Here is a 22620-nt window from a genome sequence, read left to right as displayed (position 1 = left end):
CTCCTTCCCCAATGTTATATCACTTTGGATCATTTGAATTGTATATGGCTTTCTATTTAAGTCAGCCATTTGCTGGCAGCAAAACTAGAACATTTCCTGTTTTTCCTCTCACTGTAATCAGGATTTGGCTGTCCAAATTAGGACTGCCCTAATTACTCCTCAGCAGGTGCCAGTCTGGGGGAGGGCAACACGTGGGAAGAGAGGAAGTAAGGACACTTTACATCTTCAGACTCACACAATAAGGAAACACTTTCTTCCGAGCCTGGAAAGCCTGATTAAGTGACAGGTAACAGGCACCATAGGGTTCTGTGTTGTGTGTGTGAGCGCGCTGTTGTGTAACAACCACGTAAATGATTTTCTATTTAATCCCTGGCAAAGCTTCACAGAAGTACTTTTCCGAACCCTGAGAGAAATTCAGCAACTGTGGTAGACCATGACAGAGAAGACTCTGAAGAAGGAACGATGTGATCGTGGGCACCAGTAAGTCGACATCATTCCAGAGAATTTGGCCAGGAAGGACACCAAAATGATATAGTCCCTCGGGAGAAGGAATCACGATACCTGTTGACCACAAGATACCAAGAACCAAAAGTGATGGGTATTTTCCAAGAGAAAAGCATTGCATTGGCCAAAAAGTGGATTCGGATTTTTCCACAGGATGGCATGGAAACATCCGAATGAACTTTTTGGCCAACCCAGTAGTAGAATAGATTGGTGCATTGTTTGGATGAAACGGTGAACTATAAATGACAGAAATCATTCCTGCGAGGATAGAGCATGGTGAACAAAACTATCTGTGAGCCTGCCTAAAGCCAGTTACTATATTTGTTGCACTGAATCCAACCCCCAAACACAATTTTAGCAATGTTCATTCTTTCTCTCCTGCATTGATAATTTTCCTTTTGTCCTAAATAATTTTCTTAAAATATAAACATGCACTTATTTCTATTTAAAATAACAGCTAAAACAATTAAAAAACCCTTCATGTGGTCTCAATTCCCCAGCTATCACTACATTTCTCTGTTTCCTTTCACAGCAAAACTCACTGTAAAAGTTCTGCCTATATTTACAAGTTCTCTACTCCCAGATTCTTTTCTAAGTCCATATCAATCCAGGTTTCCCATCTACAAGTCCATAGAAACAACTCTTGTGACAATCAGGAATAGCCCCGTGTTCCATTTATCACTCAAAGATGAGTTCTAACACGATCCCAGAGCAGCACTGGGCCCAAGGATCCCTCCACCCCTTTGCTTGGTTTCCTGGACCCCATACTGTCTTCATCTTCCTCCCACTTCACTGATGGTCGCTTTCTCAGTCTCCTTTGCTGGTTTCTCCTCATCTTACAAACTGCTTAAATTCCACAGTCCTTTTCTCTGTCATAGTAATACTCAATCCCCTAAAGATTTCATGTAGTCCATAGTTTTAAATACCATTTATATACCCTATTTATATGTTGGTGGCTGAGAATACCTATCTCCAGGGCAGACTTCTTTCCTTTTGATACATATATCCAATTGCCCATCCCATATCTCCATGTGATTGCCTAATACACACTCCAAATTGAAATCTTATCTACTGCCCCCAAACCTGACATGTTCTCCATCTCAATAGTGGCAACTCTGACTTTTCACCATTTAAATGAAAAATCCTGAGTCATTTTTGAAAGCTTTCTTTCTCTCACACTTTATCCAGTCTGGGAGGGAGTTCTGTTGGCTGGCCCTTACAAATACAGTCGATCTTTGAGCAATGCAGGGGTTGGGGCACTGACTTCAGGCACAGTTAAAAATTCATATACTATTTCTGTCTCAAAAACCAAAGATTGATTAGTGACTCACCCAGGGGCAGGAAACTGAAACAGTCTGGACAGAATCAGGACCCAAACCCTGTTTTTTGATTCCACATGCTGGAATCAAACACAAACTTTCCCCCACACTTAAAGATGTGCAGAATGAAAATCCAGGTACTGTATTTATTGAAAAAAAATGTGCATATTAGTAGCAGACCCATGCAGTAGAAACTTGGGCTGTTCAAAGATCAACCATGTATTCAGAATTCAAGCAGTTCTCACCCCCTGTGCTGCTGCTAACTAGTATGAGCTGCAATCCTCACCTGGATGACCACAACAGGCCCTCATCAGCCTCCATGCTTCCATCTGTGTAACCCCTACAGACTACTCTCAGTATTTACATTTTAAAATAAAAATTAGACCATATCTGCTTGTAGGCACAGCTCTTGCAATGGCTCCTGTTTTAATCAGAATAGAAGTCAACAGCCCTGCAGTGGCCTACAAGGCCCTACGCGGCCTGGCCCTCTGTTCCCTTTCGGATATCTTTCTAGTTCCTTCCTGCTCAGTTTACCCCAGACACGCTGGCCTCCATGTTGGTTCTGAAAAGTGTCATGTGTAGTCATGCTTGAGGGCCTCTGTCCTTTGCCAGGGCATTCTTTTCAGATAATCTTCTCTAACTCCCCAAACTCCTTCCAGTCTTTTATCAAACTTCAACATGACAGGGCCTACTGGGGCACCCTACTGAAAACTGTAACCTTCTTCTCCTATATCCCAGGGGCTATTGACTCTACTCCATTTACCCCCGCAGGGCTTACTATCTTCTAAAATTCTTTATGGATTTATGTATTCTATTTATTGTATATCTCCTCTCTACCATCTCCAACAGAGTATAAACCCTAAGAAAGCAGTATATTTTCTGTTTGGTTCACTGCTGTATCTACAAATCCTGGGATAAGTACTCAATGATCATTCATTAAATGAATGAAATTCTAGAGATCAAGCAAATGAACTGTTTTAAGGATCAAGTAATTAACTGTGTCAAAAGTAACTGAAATTAAATAATATTTTGATAGGTTTAATAAATTTAGGCAAGAACCTTGGGGCACAGAAATAATTCAAAGCATAGACTCATAGAACCACTGCTGATAATCTTAGATGTATCCTGGCAGATAAAAAAATTCCTGAGAACAAATGCCCTGATGTTCATAAAGGAAGGTAAATTACAGAAATTGGGTAAGTTTGGAACTATAGACAAAAATTCTAGAATAGATTATTAATGATGGTTTGTGAACAATTAGGAGGTGGTACTCCCTAGGAGACAGGAAGATCTCACAATTAAACAAGTAACATGACTTCGTTCCTTTCCTAACTGGGTACGTCACTGACTTGCATGAAGAAATGGTAAAATTTGGCTCAAAGTCGAGAGACTTTGTTTCTAAGATGGAGCGTTCTTAACAAAAAGTCTGGCAAAGCAGGAGGTGATGAATCCTAAAAGTGAAGGGCTGAGAGGATTCCAGAACAAAGAACCAGGTATTGTCTACTGCTGTCTTCTAATGCCCATCATGGAGATACAGAAAGAAGGGTTAGCTGCAATATAAGGATCAGAACCAGAAGGACACTAGTAAGAAATCTAAGTCTCTTACAGGATGCATGATGAAATATAGGGGCATTGATCATGGATGGTAGTAAAGGTAATCTTTGTCATCATCATCACTGTCATTATCAGAATAATATGAAGAGCTAATCATTTGGGAGGGGGCTTACTATTTCACTAAGACAGCTCTATAAAGTTGACATTTTCAAAACAATCCTATGAGAGAAGAACTATTATTTTCTCTTTCTGTAGATGAGAAAAGTAAGGCACAGAGAGGCTGAGTAACTCGGTTCAGGGTCAAAACTAACAGGTGACAAAACTGGTATTGAAATTCAGGCCCCAGAGACTGCTCTTGAGCTACAGTCCAGGGTTTATAGTGAGAAAAACATATGAACCCCTGAAGCACTGACTAGTATATGGACGTCAATCTCAACAGAAGTCTTGAGAGATATACAGCGCAAAGTTCTTAATTTAGCCCTGTCCCGTCAAATATTTTTTAAATGACATAGGCAAAGAAACCAAAAGATTGCTTATAAAATCAAGAATGACATGGAATTTAGAGGAATAGCTATGATTATTTTGATGACAGAATTTGGATTCAAAAATATCTCAATAGACTGAAATGATGAGCTAAAAATAACATTAAGTCCAATGGCTACTTGTGAAATCTTGAATTTAAGTTAAAAAAAAATTTCCTTCCAATACAGCTTAGAAAAGATAAGGCCAATTTCAGCTAGTATTTCTTCTTACACTTTCCTACCCTCTACAGCCAGACAGTGACCATGTCCTACAAATTCACCCCCTCGTGTCTCTTGGTCTGCCCCTTCCCCTCCATTTCCCCCACGTCTCCTCTAATTCAGGCGCTCTGCCTCTCTGCACTACACCTCCACACTCTTGCCTTTCCAATCCATCATCTTACTCAAGCTCAGAAACATCTCCCTAAAGCACAGGTCTGCCCTGGCACTCTCTGCTTATTCATCTTCAGTGGTTCCCACTACCTAACTTTAAAAGGTCAAGTTCCTTGAACCTGGTATTCACCAGCCTCTATTTTGGCTTGGCCATCTTTTCCAAAACCCAAATATTCATCATTTGTTCATCCTTTTCCTGCTCTTCCCTACCTTCTTGACATTGTTCTCGTTCCTTCATTCCTTCAGCCCCTTCAGCTTAAATCCTGTCTAAATCCTCCTTGTTTTAGGGACTTCCCTGGTGGTCTAGTAGCTAAGACTCTGCATACCCAACGCACCCAACGCAGGGGTCCCAGGTTTGATTCCTGGTCAGAGAACTACATCCTGCATGCCACAACTAAGAGTTTGCATGCTGCAACTAAAGATGCAGCCAAATAAACAAATATTTTTAAAATCCTACGCATTCTTCACAAGTCCAAGTCTGTGTCTTTCTTTTCCTCTGCAATTTCTTCTTCCCTAGAGCATGTCGTCATTGCCTATCTTACCGTATTTTCCATCATAAATTGATGCTGTGGGTATACATGCCTGCTTTCTTTGTCTCCTAGTTTCCTTTCTATGCTTTACCAAAAATGTAAGCTCAGTAAAGATATAATCTGCAACTGACTACTTTAGTCCTGCACATTCACATGCAATGAAGGGTGTGTTTCGGCACTGGGTCCTACAAAAAGAAGGCAGTGGTTTTGCTGAAGTATGAGAGCACATCTGGAGCACATCTGGGCTCAGAGCGGAGTGCTCCTTTTTTAAGATAGACACTGCCAGGCTAATGGCAATGAAGAAAGAAGAGGAGGATGGTTTGTGGACCCAGGATGTATCAGAAACCAAGGATGTTCAGTCTGGAGTGAAAAAACCAAAACTACTAAATGGACCATGACAGTCAGTCTTTATGTATCTGAAGGGATGTTCACGTGTAAGCATGAAACTGATTTGGGAACACTCCAGGAAAAAGAACTATACTCAGTCTGAGTATCATTTCAAAACAAGAATGTTCAACAGTGATCACTGTGCTCTGAGGATTTAGTAAGCTATACAATCTCCATTATAATTAATACTCATTGGCATTACTATTTGTTAGAAATTGTGGGTTGCCCTTAATGAAATATAAGAAAGAGAAGACATACCTTGCTTAAAAAAAATCTTAAAATTCAATGCCACTTAAAGTAAATGTAAAGATTGATTTTTAAAATATGTTTTTTGACTGTCATTTGGTTAATGTGACATTGGTACAACCATTATGGAATTTGGTTTTGTAAAGTTGAAAATACAGCTTTGGTCCAGAAATTCCACTCTTAGACAACTAACTAAGAGCAACTAACAAGGGCAATGGCTTTTAAAATTTTTATCTGTATCTCTTAAAGGAATTTGGAAAAACTGTATTCTCTCCCAAATTTTAAAATTGAAATTTAGGGTATTTTTTTTTCTTTTTTTAAGCATGAGTTCAATGGCTATAAAATACATAATTTTTGGCACATTATAAAGACTATTTTTGGGGGCTCCAAAATCACTGCAGATGGTGACTGGAGCCATGAGACTAAAAGATGCTTACTCCTTGGAAGAAAGGTTATGACCAACTTAGATAGCATATTGAAAAGCAGAGACATTACTTTGCCAACAAAGTTCTGTCTAGTCAAGGCTATGGTTTTTCCAGTGGTCATGTCATGTATGGATGTGACAGTTGGACTGTGAAGAAAGCTGAGCACTGAAGAATTGATGCTTTTGAACTGTGGTGTTGGAGAAGACTCTTGAGAGTCCCTTGGACTGCAAGGAGATCCAACCAGTCCATCCTAAAGGAGATCAGCCCTGGGTGTTCATTGGAAGGACTGATGCTAAAGCTGAAGCTCCAGTACTTTGGCCACCTCATGTGAAGAGCTGACTCATTGGAAAAGACTCTGATGCTGGGAGGGATTGGGGGCAGGAGGAGAAGGGGATGACACAGGATGAGATGGCTGGATGGCATCACTGACTAGATAGATGGACGTGAGTCTGAGTGAACTCCAGGAGTTGGTGATGGACAGGGAGGCCTGGCGTGCTGCAATTCATGGGGTCGCAAAGAGTCGGACACGACTGAGCGACTGAACTGAACTGAACTGAAATATTGATACTTTAAATCACTATTTTAAGTGTAACTAATAGAATCTCAGTACCTTAGGGATTTGATATCCACCACAATACATTTAAAATACATGAAAATAAGCTTGTAGTTCAGCTGGTAAAGAATTTGTCTGCAATGCAGAAGACCTGGCTCGATTCCTTCGTTGGGAAGATCCCCTGAAGAAGGGAACAGCTACCCACTCCAGTGTTATGGCCTGGAGAATTCCATGAACAGAAGAGCCTGTCAAGCTACAGTCCATGGGATCACAAAGAGTTGGACACAACTAAGTGACTTCATTATTATTAATGGTTAAATATTTTTCATTTTTCTCTTTGAAGTATTATTTCTATTTCATTTCCTCACCAAGTTTTATCCTAATGGAATATACCTTAATGCTCAAAATTATTTCATTATTAATCTATTTGTAGTTTTCTGCAAAAAAATTCATCTAATTAAAATCTAAAAATTTAAATTAAAATTTTATTTATCAAGATACTAAATGTTAACATATTTTTGTTTGATGTGCCATTAGAACTATCACTTATGTATCACAATTACACAATTGAGTATAACATATATGTTGATAATATGTATGATTTTAACCTAAATGTATTCACATTCTTGATGAATAATTATTGAACAACAAAAAAATGTTATTGGGAGAACATCTTTCAGTGAAATGACTTTTTTTTTTTGGTTCATGTAACTGTGGATAAATATTATTTATTGTTGGAGTTAAGGAGGTTAAGCATTAATCTGTGTTACATCCCTTGGCCAGATTAATCTTCCCTAAACACTGCTTCCTGGCTTACTTATAATGGCTCCTTATCATCTACTATTCAACAACTAAATTTCCAAGTCTTCTTTTTTAAGACCCTTTGTTATATGGTCTTACTTTTCCTATTCAACGTTATTTCCTACTATCTTCTCTTAGGAACTCTGTTCCATTCAAACCTCTCCCTCCTCAACCATCCATGTGAGTATCAGATAACTACGCTTTTGCTAATTCTTTATCCCTGCAATGCTCCTATTTCTTCTTTCCACCTCCTTAATCTCATCCATCTTTCTAAGGTTCTGAATCGGTCTGACCTTCTGTGAGATTTCTCTTGACCCCAGCCTGTCACTCTCTTTACTGTTTGATTCCTTCTGCTTTTATAGTCTGCAGCGTACAAGGAGTACCTGATGCTATGCTATGCTGTCTATCCTTAATTATATAGCACATAAAATTTAGCATTTTATAATACAGTCTTTTCTCCCCTCATTGTTTCAGGTCTTGTCAACCAGACCATAATTTGTTCCTATTATTAGCTTTCTACAAGAAGTGCTATGATCTTTCCCACAAGCTCAAAGAGAATTCAGAAGAAAGAAATCAGGAGGAAAACGAAAGGTTTCAAGTTTATAACAATGACCTTTCATCTCCACTGATGCTAAAGACAGATTAACCATCCTTTCATGACAGTAGGAATGCTATAGATCAAATATCGGGAGGACTATATTTGTACGAACTAAAAGAAAACCGTATGGATTATTAAGGGTTGCTAAGAGTTCAAAATTGCTTTTTTTAAAGATCTTCTAGAATCACAAGAGGGGTTAATCAAGATCTGGAATTTCCTTGAGGAAGACACACCTTGTGATTCTAGATGTTCATAAAAAATCAAGGCTGACACTTCATCTAAGCCACTCAGTGGCAGTCCTAAGTGGCTCTGTCCCTTTGTCCCTCCCACTCTCTGTTGATACACATGTCTGTGTCTAGGAGACTGTTGCTTTAGTATATGTTCTCATCAGGCTTCTTGACAAACTGAAGGACAGTCCTTTTCTATAATGGTGGAAATTTGGGCTATGAAGGCAGTATCACCCACTGCCCCAATGGTCAAGTTCTAAACTGACTTTGCTTAGCTCCACAGACGCTTTACCTGTAGGCTGTAGCGCAGGTGTCCTTGTACTCCTGCAGCTTCACGCACACCATGTTGAGGAACTGATCTGAGTAGGCACTCAAGTCGTGCATCAGGTTCATGAGGTCTTGCACTGTCTTCTCCACAATGATTGTGCTCTGGAAAAGAACACAGAGAGGACACAGAAGCTGATGAGGGTTTTGACTCAGGTAATGTGTAGGACAAGGAAGGACAGCTAAAGGATGTTATCACTTAAGACACCTGAACTTTCCTAGAAGGACATGACATTTAAAACTACTCATGAAAAAAGAAATAAGCATCTTACATAATGCTGATCCTCCCAAGACCTGAGAAGGTGTTTTTTATGGAAGGACACAGGACAGGGAATTTCAAATTGATTTCACGAAATTCTTGGCATTCACAAGATATCTCTGTGGCTTTTAAGAAAGGAAATACATAGTCAGTTGCAGTTGGATTTATCATCCTCAGGGTTCTACTTTCAGATTAGGGATCCATGACAGGCAGCCTGAAGAAAAAGCCTTCCAGGAGTTGTTTTTAAAAGTTTCAAAACCATCAATCTATTAAGGATACCAAATAACATTTGTATTGTGCCTTACAGCTTGTAGAATGTTTTCACATATACAGCATATGTTACCCTCACTTGAAACTCACATAATAATGATAATCATGAACACTTCCGGATTCTTACAAGTGCAGAGTACTGAGCTAGACACTGTACATGCTTTATCTCATTTAATCCTCTCAACAAACCTATCAGTTGAATCCCTTAACCATACCCAGTGTAAAAAGGAGGAAACAGGCTTAGAGAAAGAAAAAAGCAAAGCAAGGACTCCAGACTTCAATCTTTTCACTACTCCATTGCGCTTTAGAAACATTTCTCATGAGATCATGGTGCTTCTTGTTTTTGTCCCTGTAGAAGCAGTGTCCAAATAGATGTGTTTTAAAAGCGAATTAAAGGACTATCCAAGGGAAAAAATAAACCCATCTTTAGAGACTAACAATACTGTGCAGTGAAACAATGCTATATCTAAAAAGAGACATTTTCAATAAATTCTAAATTTTTGCTTAAGAATAAGAAAAAGGTGGCAAGCCACGCCAGAAAAAAGGAAAAGGTATAATTGTTCAAACCATTTGTTTGTGCCTCTTTCCCAAAGAGCACAATTACACTGGAGTAAATATTAATCGCATGCTTAGTATTTTGGAATCCTTTGGTCAATAGCTGGTTTGATGAATATGTATTTATTTATATAGAATTCCAGACTGAGCCAGAAAAGTGAACATTAAAATTTTTTTTTCCAGTCTGACAGTAACTTTTGAAATAATCAAAGGCATTTTATTATGCTTAAATACAGACTATGGGGTACAGGGTTTTGGTTTTCTTTCTTCTACAGACAAAAAGAATGGACAAAAGTGTACAGCTTTTCTCAACACAGTGGGGGACCAGCTTAAGTTATGAGTTTACACGTACATGCTTATTTAGGCTAATTTGGTTCTAGAAGTTTCTTCTTTGCCTCTCCTCTCCCCACACCCCAAGTAAAATAATCAGAAGATGAAAAGGAAGGAGCAGTTACATCCTGTAGGGAAAACTCCATGGGAAACCAAATTACAGTCTCTATAGAATCCCCACAAGTTCAACTTCCTTTTCTGTATTGATTTTAAGATTAAAGCACTGCAGCTTCACCCTGATCCATAATTCTGTTCCTTGGTGTTTGTGTGTGAGTGACAGCAATTGATTCTGCTCAGCTACATGTCCCTATGCTGCTATGAAGAATCAAAAATCCTCATCCTGATTAAGAACACAGGATATCCTACCACACGCGGACAGCAATTAATAAAGGAGAGTGGACTCCAGCCATCCTAACAAAGGCCGTTTAAAATCTGAAACACTGAAGGGAAGATGAGCGCAAGCAGAGGGCTCAGATCACCGAGAAAAAGGGCCTGGTTCTATTTCCAATGATGCTATTGATAATCCACTCTGGGACGGTTTTGGGGAGCTCCTCCTTTTCTGATGGCTCTATCTGAGCCTTCTGGTAACCAAGGAGAACGTGATGGTCCTCTACGGCCCTTCATCACTCAGTTGGTACCTTGGTGCTTGCAGACTTCGGGAATACTGTGTTACTGTTCCAGGTCGTCTCAGGCGTGTTTGTTCCTCCTGATTAGACTATCGACTTCTCAAAAGTGACACTAGTGTTCTTCTTTTCTGAAACCTTCCCTGTGTCACACAGCAGCTTCCCTCTAGCTGTCTATTTCACACACGGCAGTGTATATGTCAGTGCCTACTCTCACAGGTGGGAGGCAGGAGGGTGGGAGGGAGGCTTATGAGGCAGTGGATATGTATATACTCACAGCTGATTCACACTGTTGTATAGCAGAAACAAACACAACATTGTAAAGCAATTACTCTCCAACTAAAAAAATCTTAAATTCAGCCAACTTAAAAAAAAAAACACAACAAAACATAACCTTCCCATCCTTCCCTTTCTTCAAGTATTCTGTAATTTCTTAGGATCTTCAGCACAGTACTACTAATCAAAGAAACAGGACTAATAATGTTAACTCATATAAATAATGTGAGGGATGTCATATATGTGAAGGATGCTAGACACACACATCTTTGCGTTTTGAAGTCTCTTTGGGTGGATTCAGTTTGGTCTATATTTATCCCAGGGCTTTTGGGTGACTAGAATTGTGCTGATATCAGCTGGAGGGGAAGGGGAGATTGGAAGCACACAGAAATATCCCCTGGAGATAAAGGTTTTAGGGTAAACAGAAAGTACCTGCAGGGAATGATTAGAATGCCATGGTTTAATTCTAATGGTTGTGCTCAACACAGAGCCTATGTGATGCTATATGATTATATACAATTTTCCAGCTATTTGCTTGGTTTACCTTGTCATGGTAGCACTCTGGATAATCAATCACTACATTCTCTTCAAGGAAAATGACACTGTAGTTTGCCAAATGATGGGCATTTTTACAGGGGAAAAAGATTCCATTTTCCAAGAATTTATAACCATTTCCAAATCAGTGGCTCTGACAGATAAATACTGAAAATATCAAATGTCTAACAAGGTCAATCCTGTTTTTATTTGATCCCTTTGGCATCACAAATGATTTATTGGCTCATTATTAATTTGGCGATTTGCCAGTGGTGACTATAATGACTTCATCATAAGTAAAACCTTGATTTTATTCATTATAATTGCCATTAAACATATCACATATGATTGATATCTGTTTAAAAATAACTCAATTCTCATTTCTTGTAACCTATTACCAGGTAATAAGTCTGAGCTTGACATGAAAAATGAGAACAGGAAAAAAAAAAAAATCCCAGGATAGCTGAGGCAAAAAAAAAAAACTGCTATGAAGAATAAACAACTAAAGTTTCTTACAGGGCTATATCAGCAATGTAAAATAACATTACGGTATACAGGGACCAACTCTTTGGTTCTGCACTTAAAATTTTTAATGAATGAATAAATGAATAAACATGACTGGACATTAAAGACCTTGTCCACTTAGGCCAAATCCTAGTGGGGTACAGCAACCAGTGGTAAACTTTTTTTTTTAATAGGAGTATAGTTGATTTACATTGTTATGTTAGTTTCAGGTATAGAGCAATGTGAATCAGTTATATACATACACACACACACACACACACACACACACACACACACACACACTCATATACATATAGCTGCTCTTTTTTAGATTATTTTCCCATACAGGTTATTACAGAGTATTGAGTAGAGTTCCCTATGCTACACTGCAGGTCCATATTAGTTATCTATTTTATGTATAGTAGTGTGTACATGTCAATCCTGATCTTCCAATTTATCCCTCCCCCACTTAACCCCTAAATAACCATAAGCTTGCTTTCTGTACCTAGACCTCTATTTTTGCTTTGTAGATAAGCTCATTTGTACCCTTTTAAAAGATTCCATGTATAAACAATATCATGATATTTGTCTGTCTGTCACTTCCTTACTTATGGTCTCTTTCATCACATTACAAATTCCTGTTGATGGGTGACTATACCTTCATATCTCTACTGCTCAGGAGAAGGTATCTGGCACATTGCAGGTGCTCAACAGACGGTTATCAGATGAACTGATGCACATTCAGAACAAGGTGAAAAGACAGAATAGAATTATAATGCAGGATAATGGCTCAAAAGCCTGATTTGGTAATGTTGAATCAGAATACAGTCTCTATTACTACATTACTGTATCTTCATTCTCATGGTTCTAAAGACTGAAGATCTCAGACTTTTCTATAAAAACACTCCTAATTTCCCCTAATTGTTTTATTTTTCTTTAATGACAATCCATAAATATATATACACACACACAACTAAATTGCTAATTTAAAGTTTTAAGCTGAATAAATAAATTCTCAACTCAGGAAAAACCAAAAAACTTTAGTTTGGAGAATGTGGTCTCTGTGTGTGTACTCTTTCAGCCCTTGGATTAGGGATGCTTCAGAGATGCTACAAATAGCCTAGGGTCCTGGGAAACTGCTTTAGGAAGAATTTGAAAGAAAAGAGTAAATCCATCTATCACTTCAGACATGCCCCACCACATCCCCTCAGCAAGACACACAGCAATAACTGTGGAGGGAGGGGCTTTTCCTAATACTTAATGATGACAATATTTCTGTTTAGGAGGATATATCCAACTACAAGTTTCCAGATCTCATCATTGCATATTGTCCTTCCAGTTACTAACAGCTCCAAGTTGTTGTTGGCTGTAAACAATAACGACAGAAATCTTCTTTCTGGTTTATAATCTATATTTTGATTTATGTGATGTTTAAAATAATCTGAATTGTTTTGCTCCTTTAATAAGCTAACTGGTAAAAGACTGGTAAAAGGATTGGTGACTAAGGAAACTGCCACTTCTACACTCTTCCCATTCATGCTTCTATAACCAATCATTCTCATATAACCCATGGGCCCTTCATGGCATGGCTTCTCTCTACCCCTCCAGCCTCAATACTGCCATTTCGCCTTCGCTCTCTAAGATCTGGCTACATGAGGCTGCTTCCATTTTTCCTTCTCATTTCAAGGCTTTGCACTTGCCTATAAAGTTCAGTCCCTTGCCTTCCTTTCCTAGAGCACTTTCTCCTATCCTTCAGGTCTTAGGTAAGAACTCCTTTCTGTGGGAAGATTCTTCCTAACCTTCATTAGGTTCTCCTGCTACAAGCACTTAGAACATATTTATCTATACAGCCATCTCTCCTACCCCTTCTTTTGGTTCTGTTTCTCTGGGGAGCCCAGATTAGTAGAGGAGGGGGGTACTGATTGGGAGGGACATCTGGTCGGTGGTTACACGCACACATGTTATATCTCAACTCTGAACAATTTATATCCAGCCATTACACAAATGAATAGGCATCCCTTCAAAACTCTTGTCTGAGAATACCATATGTAAGCATATAAGGCTTCTATTATAATGATTTTCACTTAGGGTGTATTTTTAAAATGTGAAGGTGCAGCAGTATTGTTGGCAATATTATTATAGACCACTGTTATAAATGAGAACTGTTCTGAAAGAACAGAAGTTTGGTGGAGAAAGAGCAGAGAATTTAACAAATTGATTAAATATATACATATTTATTCAGTAAATATTTCTTGTATGCCAAATACTAACCTAACTGTAGGAGATAAAGATCCAGAAGAGACAAACTTCCTGACTCCAGTAATCTTAGAAAGGAGGAAGGGACATCAGTTCAGTTCAGTCACTCAGTTGTGTCCAACTCTTTGCAACCCCATGGACTGCAGCACGCTAGGCCTTCCTGTCCATGACCAACTCCCAGAGTTTACTCAAACTCATGTCCATTGAGTCGGTAATGCCATCCAACCATCTCATCCTCTGTCGTCCCCTTCTCCTTCTGCCTTCAATCTTTCCCAGCATCAGGGTCTTTTCAAATAAGTCAGCTCTTTGCATCAGGTAGCCAAAGTATTGGAGTTTCAGCTTCAGCATCAGTCCTTCCAATGAATATTCAGAACTGATTTCTTTTAGGATGGACTGGTTGGATCTCTTTGCAGTCCAAAGGACTCTCAAGAGTCTTCTCCAACACCACAGTCCAAAAGCATCAATTCTTTGGTGCTCAGCTTGCTTTACAGTCCAACTCTCACATCCATATATGACTACTGGAAAAACCATAGCCTCGACTAGGTGGACCTTTGTTGGCAAAGTAATGTCTCTGCTTTTTAATATGCTGTCTAGGTTGGTCATAAATTTCCTTCCAAAGAGTAAGTGTCTTAATTTCATGGCTGCAGTCACCATCTGCAGTGATTTTGGAGCCCCTCCAAAATATAGTCTGCCACTGTTTCCCCATCTATTTGCCATGAAGTGATGGGACCGGATGCCGTGATCTTAGTTTTCTGAATGTTGAGCTTTAAGCCAACTTTTTCACTCTCCTCTTGCACTTTCATCAAGAGGCTCTTTTGTTGTTCTTCACTTTCTGCCATAAGGGTGATGTCATCTGCATATCAGAGGTTATTGATATTTCTCCCGGCAATCTTGATTCCAGCTTGTGTTTATTCCAGTCCAGCATTTCTCATGATGTACTCTGCATAGAAGTTAAATAAGCAGGGTGACAATATACAGCCCCGATGTACTCCTTTTCCTATTTGGAACCAGTCTGTTGTTCCATGTCCACTTCTAACTGTTGCTTCCTGACCTGCATACAGATTTCTCAAGAGGCAAGTCAGGTGGTCTGGTATTCCCATCTCTTTCAGAATTTTCCACAGGAGGAGACATACAAGTTCACAAATATGGACAATACAGTGTTACAGACACTGCTACCCTGGGCATCTGTATATAGGGCAGTAGAGGTACAGAGGAGGAGAGGGTTCACTGGACTAGGGTAGAAGGGGTGGAAGGAATCCTGAGAAAGAGGAAGTTACAACTGAACTGAGTCCAGAAAGACAAACAGCAACTTGTCAACTGACAAAGAAGGCAGGAAAAACACTTACGGTAGACGGAATAGCATCATCAGGAAATGGTGTGGGATTCTGGGAACTGCACGGGCTTCCTCACGGCTGGGGTGAGAGTGTGCTGTGTCTATGCAGACTGGGAAGGCAGGCAGAGAGAGGACCCTGGAAGCTAGATCCTGGAGGCATTTTTATAACACGTACAAACACGGTATCTAAATATGTTTGAATATTCCTTCTCTAGCAAGAAAATAAAACAAAGTAATCCCAACTGATGTCACTAGTCACCACATGAGCCACTTCAAGTATAGGAAGACAATTTCAAAAGGCTCTATTCTACCGTTCAGAAAAGCAAAACATAGCCAAAAGGGAAGTATGTTCTCAGATCTGGCAGCCTCAAGAGTCAGGTAGAATTTATGAGTAGGCTTAAACAAAGAAAATATAAGGTTAAATTCTGGGCAATCAAAAAGACTATATCCCTGTAGAAGTCACAAAAGTGCTCATAAAATTTATCTGCCAAGTAACAACTTGAAATACATATGATGCAAATTACTAATAATACTTATTTTTTTTTAACAGTTTGAATAGAGGATCATTTATGGTTGAATACAATCTGTGCCTAACATTATAAGCACAGCTGGCTTTTTATGAGGTTTATTTAGGGGGTTGTGATTTCATATTCAGAAGAAAACAAATGGCAGGCAAGGGAAAAGAAGTCTGGAACAGTTGTGCTTAATTAGACTGTGAGATCCCAGGGGGCATCTTTGTTTCCTGAGCTAACACTAGATAACAAAGGAATACTTGCTGACTTGTACACTTCAAATCAGTGTAATTCTATGGCCTGGTTATCAGTTCCCCTTGATGTGTAATGGAACCCAGAGAGGCAAAATAATCAACAACAGGTGAGCATTAGCACTTGCAAGAAGTATCCCCGAGTCTGCCCTCCCCTCTAAACAGAAACATATTTCAAAGGTTACTATTCTACCAACTAGCTAGTGCTACATGTTAGGAGGATCACAGAACTATCATAGTTACAAAATTAGCAGCTATAGTACTTCATTTTTGCTAAGCAATGTTCTTGGTATAAAGCATGGTCTCTTTTCAAAGGGGTTATGACTGTCTACTTGGGATAATATCATTCAGAACAAGAAACGAGTGGCATTCCAAGAGATGAAATTAAGTGTGAAAGACAATGGAGGAGGAGTCAGGGAGCCTGAACTGGGACCTGGAGGATGGGTCAGGCTGGATACATGGAAAGGAAGAGGTGAGATACTTCAGGCTAGAGAAACGGGGCTGCACAGGCTGGGAAGGAGGATTGACCTGGTCTCACATAGCAAAGAGAAGTCAAGGGTGGTTGGAGAAAGGTTGACCAGACAGAGGAGAATCAGTTTGTGGAAACTCTGAATGACAAGCTGAAGGACTTTTCCTGTAGATGGAGAGAAAGAGGGCAGTGTATTAGACAGTGGAGCCCAGAAACTGAATTCTAGTGCCCAAAGCAACTTGCTGTCCACAGTCTAATTATCTTAAGCCTCGTTACAATTATGGTCCTAGATGGAATCTTAGTTTGGAAAAGCCAGTTGTGAAGAACAGCTTTGTAACATTTGGGAAATTTAAAAACAAACTAGATATTATATGACATTAAGAGTTTACTGCTAATATTGATAAGAGTGATAATGTTATTTTGATAAGAAAATGCTCCTGCTCTGTAATATTATTTTGGTATAAAACAGCTTGAAATCTTGGCTTACACAACTAGAAAACCAGATGAGATACACAAAGTAATAGATTTCAGATGCCAGAGAAGGAAAATGCATGAAGCAAGACCTATGGCCACCCCAGCTGGTGTTTCCAGGCCATAATGCAGAAGGTGGTACCTAAACAGAGCCTGGAAGTCTTGCTGAGTTGAGGAAATAGAACTTGGAGGTTTGGAACATTAAGGAAGCTGGAGTTTCATGGGGCAAAATACTGGGAAGGCAGGAGCTGCACAAAGAAAGGGGGAAAGAAGGGAGGAGGGAAGAAAAGAGAAAGAGAGAGAGGGAGAAAGTTGGAGGGAGGGAGGAAGGGAGAAACAGAGAGAGATCTCTGTATATCATCAAGAAAAGTCCCCTCAGTGTGGGGGAAAAGGAACTCTCCTATACTGTTGATGGTAGGACAGTGCAGCCACTATGGAAAACAGGGACATTTCCAATGAGTCGTCTGTGGCATCAGATGACCAAAATACTGGAGCTTCAGTATCGGTCCTTCCAATGAATATTCAGGGTGGATCTCCTGTAAGATCGACTGGTTTGATCTCCTTGCTGTCCAAGCGACTTTCAGGAGTCTTCTCTAGCCCCTCAGTTCAAAGGCATCAATTCTTTGGTGCTCTGCCTTCTTTATTGTTCCAGCTCTCACAACCGTACGTGACCACTGGGAAGACCACAGCCTTGTCTATATGCACCTTTGTTGGCAGAGTAATGTCTCTGCTTTTCAACACACTGTCTAGGTCTGTCATAGCTTTCCTGCCAATAAGCAATTGTCTTCCAATTTCAGGGCTGCAGTCACCATCCACAGTGATTTTAGAGCCCAAGAAGAGGAAATCTGTCACTGCTTCCACCTTTTCTCTCTCTATTTACCATGAAGTAATGGGGCCGGATGCCATGATATTAGTTTTTTTAATATTGAGTTTTAAGCCAACTCTTTCACTCTACTCCTTCACCCTTATCAAGAGACTCTTACAGTTCCTCTTCGCTTTCTGCCATTAGAGTGGTATCATCTAATACCACTGGAGGAAATAGCAAACACCCCAGTAAACTTGCAGTGAGAACCTCATGACCTGTATAAAAGGACAAAAAGATATGACACTGGAAGATGAGTCCCTCAGGTTGGAAGGTGTCCAATATGTTATTGGGGAAGAGAGGAAGGGAACTACTAATATTCCCAGAAAGAATGAAGCGGCCAGGCCAAAGTGGAAATGACGCTCATCTGTGAATGTGTCTGGTAATGAAAGCAAAATTTGATGCTGCAAAGAACAGTATTGCATAGGAACTTGGAATGTTAGGTCCATGAGTCAAGGTAAACTGGACTTGGTCAAGCAGGAGATGCTAAGAATAAACATCGACATCTTAGGAATCAGTGAACCAAAATGGATAGGAATGGGTGAACTTAATTCAGATAACCATTATATCTACTACTCTGGGCAAGAATCTCATAGAAGAAATGGAGTAGCCCTCATAATTAACAAGAGTTCAAAATGCAGTACTTGGGATCAGCCTCAAAAATGGCAGAATGATCTCATTTTGTTTCGAAGGCAAGTCATTCAATATCACTGTAATTCAAGTCTATCCCCCTACCACTGATACTGAAGAACTACCATAGAATCCAGCAATCCCACTCCTGGCATACCCCGAAACAAAAACATAATTCAAAAAGATACATGCACCCCTATGCTCACAGCAGCACTGTTCACAAGCGCCGAGACATGGAACAACCTGAACAGTCTACAAATGAACAGATAAAGAAGATGTGGTGCATATACACAAATGGAATGCTTCAGTTCAGTTCAGTTCACTCGCTCAGTCGTGTCCAACTCTTTGTGACCCCACAAATTGCGGCACGCCATCCTGTCCATCACCAACTCCCGGAGGTCACCCAAACTCATGTCCATTGAGTCGGTGATACCATCCAGCCATCTCATCCTCTGTCATTCCCTTCTCCTCCTGCCCCCAATTCCACCCAGCATCAGAGTCTTTTCCAATGAGTCAACTCTTCACATGAGGTGGCCAAAGTACTGGAGTTTCAGCCTTAGCATCAGTCCTTCCAATGAACACCCAGGACTGATCTCCTTTAGAATGGACTGGTTGGATCTCCTTGCAGTCCAAGGGACTCTCAAGAGTCTTCTCCAACACCACAGTTCAAAAGCATCAATTCTTCAGTGCTCAGCTTTCTTCACAGTCCAACTGTCACATCCATACATGACCACTGGAAGTACCATAGCCTTGACTACACGGACCTTTGTTGGCAAAGTAATGTCTCTGCTTTTCAATATGCTACCTAGGTTGGTCCTAACTTTGCTTCCAAGGAGTAAGCATCTTTTAATTTCATGGCTGCAATCACCCTCTGCAGTGATTTTGGAGCCCCCCAAAATAAAGTCTGACACTGTTTCCACTGTTCCCCCATCTATTTCCCATGAAGTGACAAGACCAGATGCCATGATCTTTGTTTTCTGAATGTTGAGCTTTAAGCCAACTTTTTCACTCTCCTCCTTCACTTTCATCAAGAGGCTTTTTAGTTCCTCTTCACATAAAAAGTTATGAAATAATGCCATTTGCACCAAAGCAAATGGACCTAGAGACTGTCATATTAAATGAAGTAAGCCAGCAGAGAAAGGCACATATCACATGACATCACTTATATGTGGAATCTAAAACACAGCACAAACGCACCTACTTAAAAGAAAAAAAAACAAGCAAAAAAAAAAAAAAAAACCAAACAGATTCATAAACTGAGAGAACAGATTTGTGTTTGCCAAGGGTTGGGAGGAGTGAGAGAGATGGACTGGGAGTTCAGGGTTAGCTGATGCAAACTATTAGGAAGGATAAACAAAAAGGTCCTATTGTATAGCACACAGGACTATTCAATCTTCTAGGATAAACCAGAATAAAAATGAATATAAAGAATGTTTATATGTATATAACTGAGTCACTTTGCTGTAAAGCAGAAATTAGCATAACATTGCGAATCAACTATACTTCAATAAAAACATAAAAATTTTTCAAAAAAAAATAAAGGGGAAAAAAAAGAGTCCTCTCAAATTTTTCAGTTCAGTTCAGTTGTTGAGTCATTTCCAACTCTTTGCAACCCCACGGACTGCAGCACGCCATTCCCTCTCCATCACCAACTCCCGGAGTTCACTCAAACTCATGTCCATCTAGTCGGTGATGCCATCCAACCATCTCATCCTCTGTCATCCCCTTCTCCTTCTGCCTTCAATCTTTCCTAGCACCAGGGCCTTTTCAGATCTTCACATCAGGTGGCCAAAATACTGGGAGTTTCAACTTCAGTATCAGTCTTCCAATGAATATTCAGGACTGATTTCCTTTATGATTGACTGGTTGGATCTCCTTGCAGTCCAGGGGACTCTCAAGAGTCTTCTCCAACACCACAGTTCAAAAGCATCAATTATTCAGTGCTCAGCTTTCTTTATAGTCTAACTTTCACATCCATACATGACTACTGGAAAAACCATAGCTTTGACTAGATGGACCTTTGTCAGCAAAGTAATGTCTCTGCTTTTTAATATGTTGTCTCGGTTAGTCGTAACTTTTCTTCCAAGGAGCAAGTATCTTTTAATTTCATGGCTGCAGTCACCATCTGCAGTAACTTTGGAGCCCCCCAAAAATAAAGTCTGTCACTGTTTCCACTGTTTCCCCATCTATTTGCCTTGAAGTGATGGGACCAGATGCCATGATCTTAGTTTTCTGAATCTTTGGCTGAGTACTAATCTTTGCCTGTGTGGCTGGAACTCCCAAGGCTGGTGAATGAACTACGTGCAAAGAGCAGGTAGAATTCCTAGAGTTCATATAGCAGCAAGAATTGTTCATGTTCTTACCAGCTAGTGTGGAAGGATCTCCCTATAGATAAGGAATCCGGTTGAGTTCTCAGAAAGGTACTGCCACAGTAGTGGGACAAGTTAGTTTTAGACTAAAGATTGCCCTGGACGTGTATAACAAAGCCTAAAAGCAAAGCTTGAAATAACTGATATAATTCTATGTCACTAAAATGTGTCTTAAACAGAGCTCGATAATATTGAAAAGACCACAGCAAAATCTATCATCCAATGATGTATAGATAGATGCTGGGAAAGATTAAAGATGGGAGGAGAAGAGGATGATAGAGGATGAGATGGTTGGACAGCATCACTGACTCAATGGACAGGAGTTTGAGTAAGCTCCAGGAGTTGGTGATGGATGGGGAGGCCTGGCATGCTGCAGTCCATAGGGTCACAAAGACTCGGACACAACTGAGTGACTGAACTGAACTGAATGATGTATAAAAATTACATGTCCAGCATCCAATCATTTCCCAGGTGGCACTAGTGGTAAAGAATAAACCTGCCAATGGAGACACAGGAGACACAGGTTTGACCCCTGGCTCAGGAAGATCTCCTGCAGGAGGGCATGGCATCCCCTTCTAGTATTCTTGCCTGAGAATCTCATGTCCAGAGGACTCTGGTGGGCTACAGTTCATAGGGTCGCAAAGAGTCAGACACAACTGAAGTGACTTAGCACAGATGCACACATCTAATCAAAAATTACCTGGCTTTCAAAAAAGTGGGAAAATACATAAGGAGGGGAAAAATAAGAGAAACAGAATGGGAAAGAACACAGATAACAGAATAAGCAGACAAGGATAAAGATACAACAGCCATTATAAATGTGCTCCTATGCTCAAGAGCATAAAAGAAAAACATGAACAAGACAAGGAGAGAAGTGGAAGACACGGCAATAGAAACCACTCAAAATAAAACACAGAGGGGAAAAAGATGAAAACGAAATCAAGCAACCTAATATACGTGCAACCGAAGTTCCTGAAGGGGGCGGCAGGGCAGAAAAAAATAACAGCTGAAAAACTTCTAAATTCCAGATGAAATCTATAAGCCCACACACCCAAGAAGCTCAACAAACTTAAAAAGAGACGAAGACAGAAACTATAGGGGGGCCCTTTACAATCAAATTACTGAATATTAAGGATAAATAGAAAAATCTTAAAAACATCAAGAAAAAAAAAGAAATAAGATTTGAAAGGAAGTCTTTGGATTCCCATTTCAATGTTCTCTTGACTACCCCATACACTGACCTCTCCTGGGGGAAATGGTGTTAGATGAGGATGGGATTGACTGAGGCTCTGGTGGTAGTGTAGGGTGGCTCGGACAGTGCGATAGGAATAGAAGATTCAACAGGGAGAAAAAGAGAGGGACAAGGACAACATAATCAAGAAAACAAGTATGAGAAAAGCTAAGGTAGAAGAGTTTCAAAGAAGAGGGGCAATGTAAGAACGTCCGACTTTTAAGAAACCAACCACTCACAAGTCCGCCAATGCAGGAGTGAAGTGAAAGTCGCTCAGTTGTGTCCCCATGGACTCTACAGTCTGTGGAATTCTCCAGGCCAGAATACTAGCCTTTCCCTTCTCCGGGGGATCTTCCCAACCCAGGGACTGAACCCAGGTCTCCCACATTGCAGGCAAATTCTTTACCAGCTGAGCCCCAGGGAAGCCCAAGAATACTGGAGTGGGTAGCCTATCCATTCTCCAGTGGATATTCCCGATCCAGGAATCGAACTGGGGTCTCCTGAAC

At 40.1% G+C, this 22620-nt stretch overlaps 1 protein-coding gene across 1 annotated transcript in view; it reads right to left on the bottom strand.

Moving 5' to 3' along the window:
* Positions 1 to 22620, bottom strand: part of EXOC4 (exocyst complex component 4) — an 816431-nt gene that overhangs the window by 164885 nt on the left and 628926 nt on the right. Inside the window, exon 12 of the mRNA XM_068972655.1 lies at positions 8348 to 8484. Within this exon, the coding sequence (XP_068828756.1) occupies positions 8348 to 8484 (137 nt within the window). The remainder of the gene's footprint in view (positions 1 to 8347; positions 8485 to 22620) is intronic.

This window comes from Capricornis sumatraensis, chromosome 5 (genome assembly GCF_032405125.1).
Source record: "Capricornis sumatraensis isolate serow.1 chromosome 5, serow.2, whole genome shotgun sequence".
Lineage (NCBI taxonomy): Eukaryota > Metazoa > Chordata > Mammalia > Artiodactyla > Bovidae > Capricornis > Capricornis sumatraensis.
Note: the sequence above shows the minus strand (reverse complement) of the source record. Positions and strands in the feature narration are given on the sequence as shown.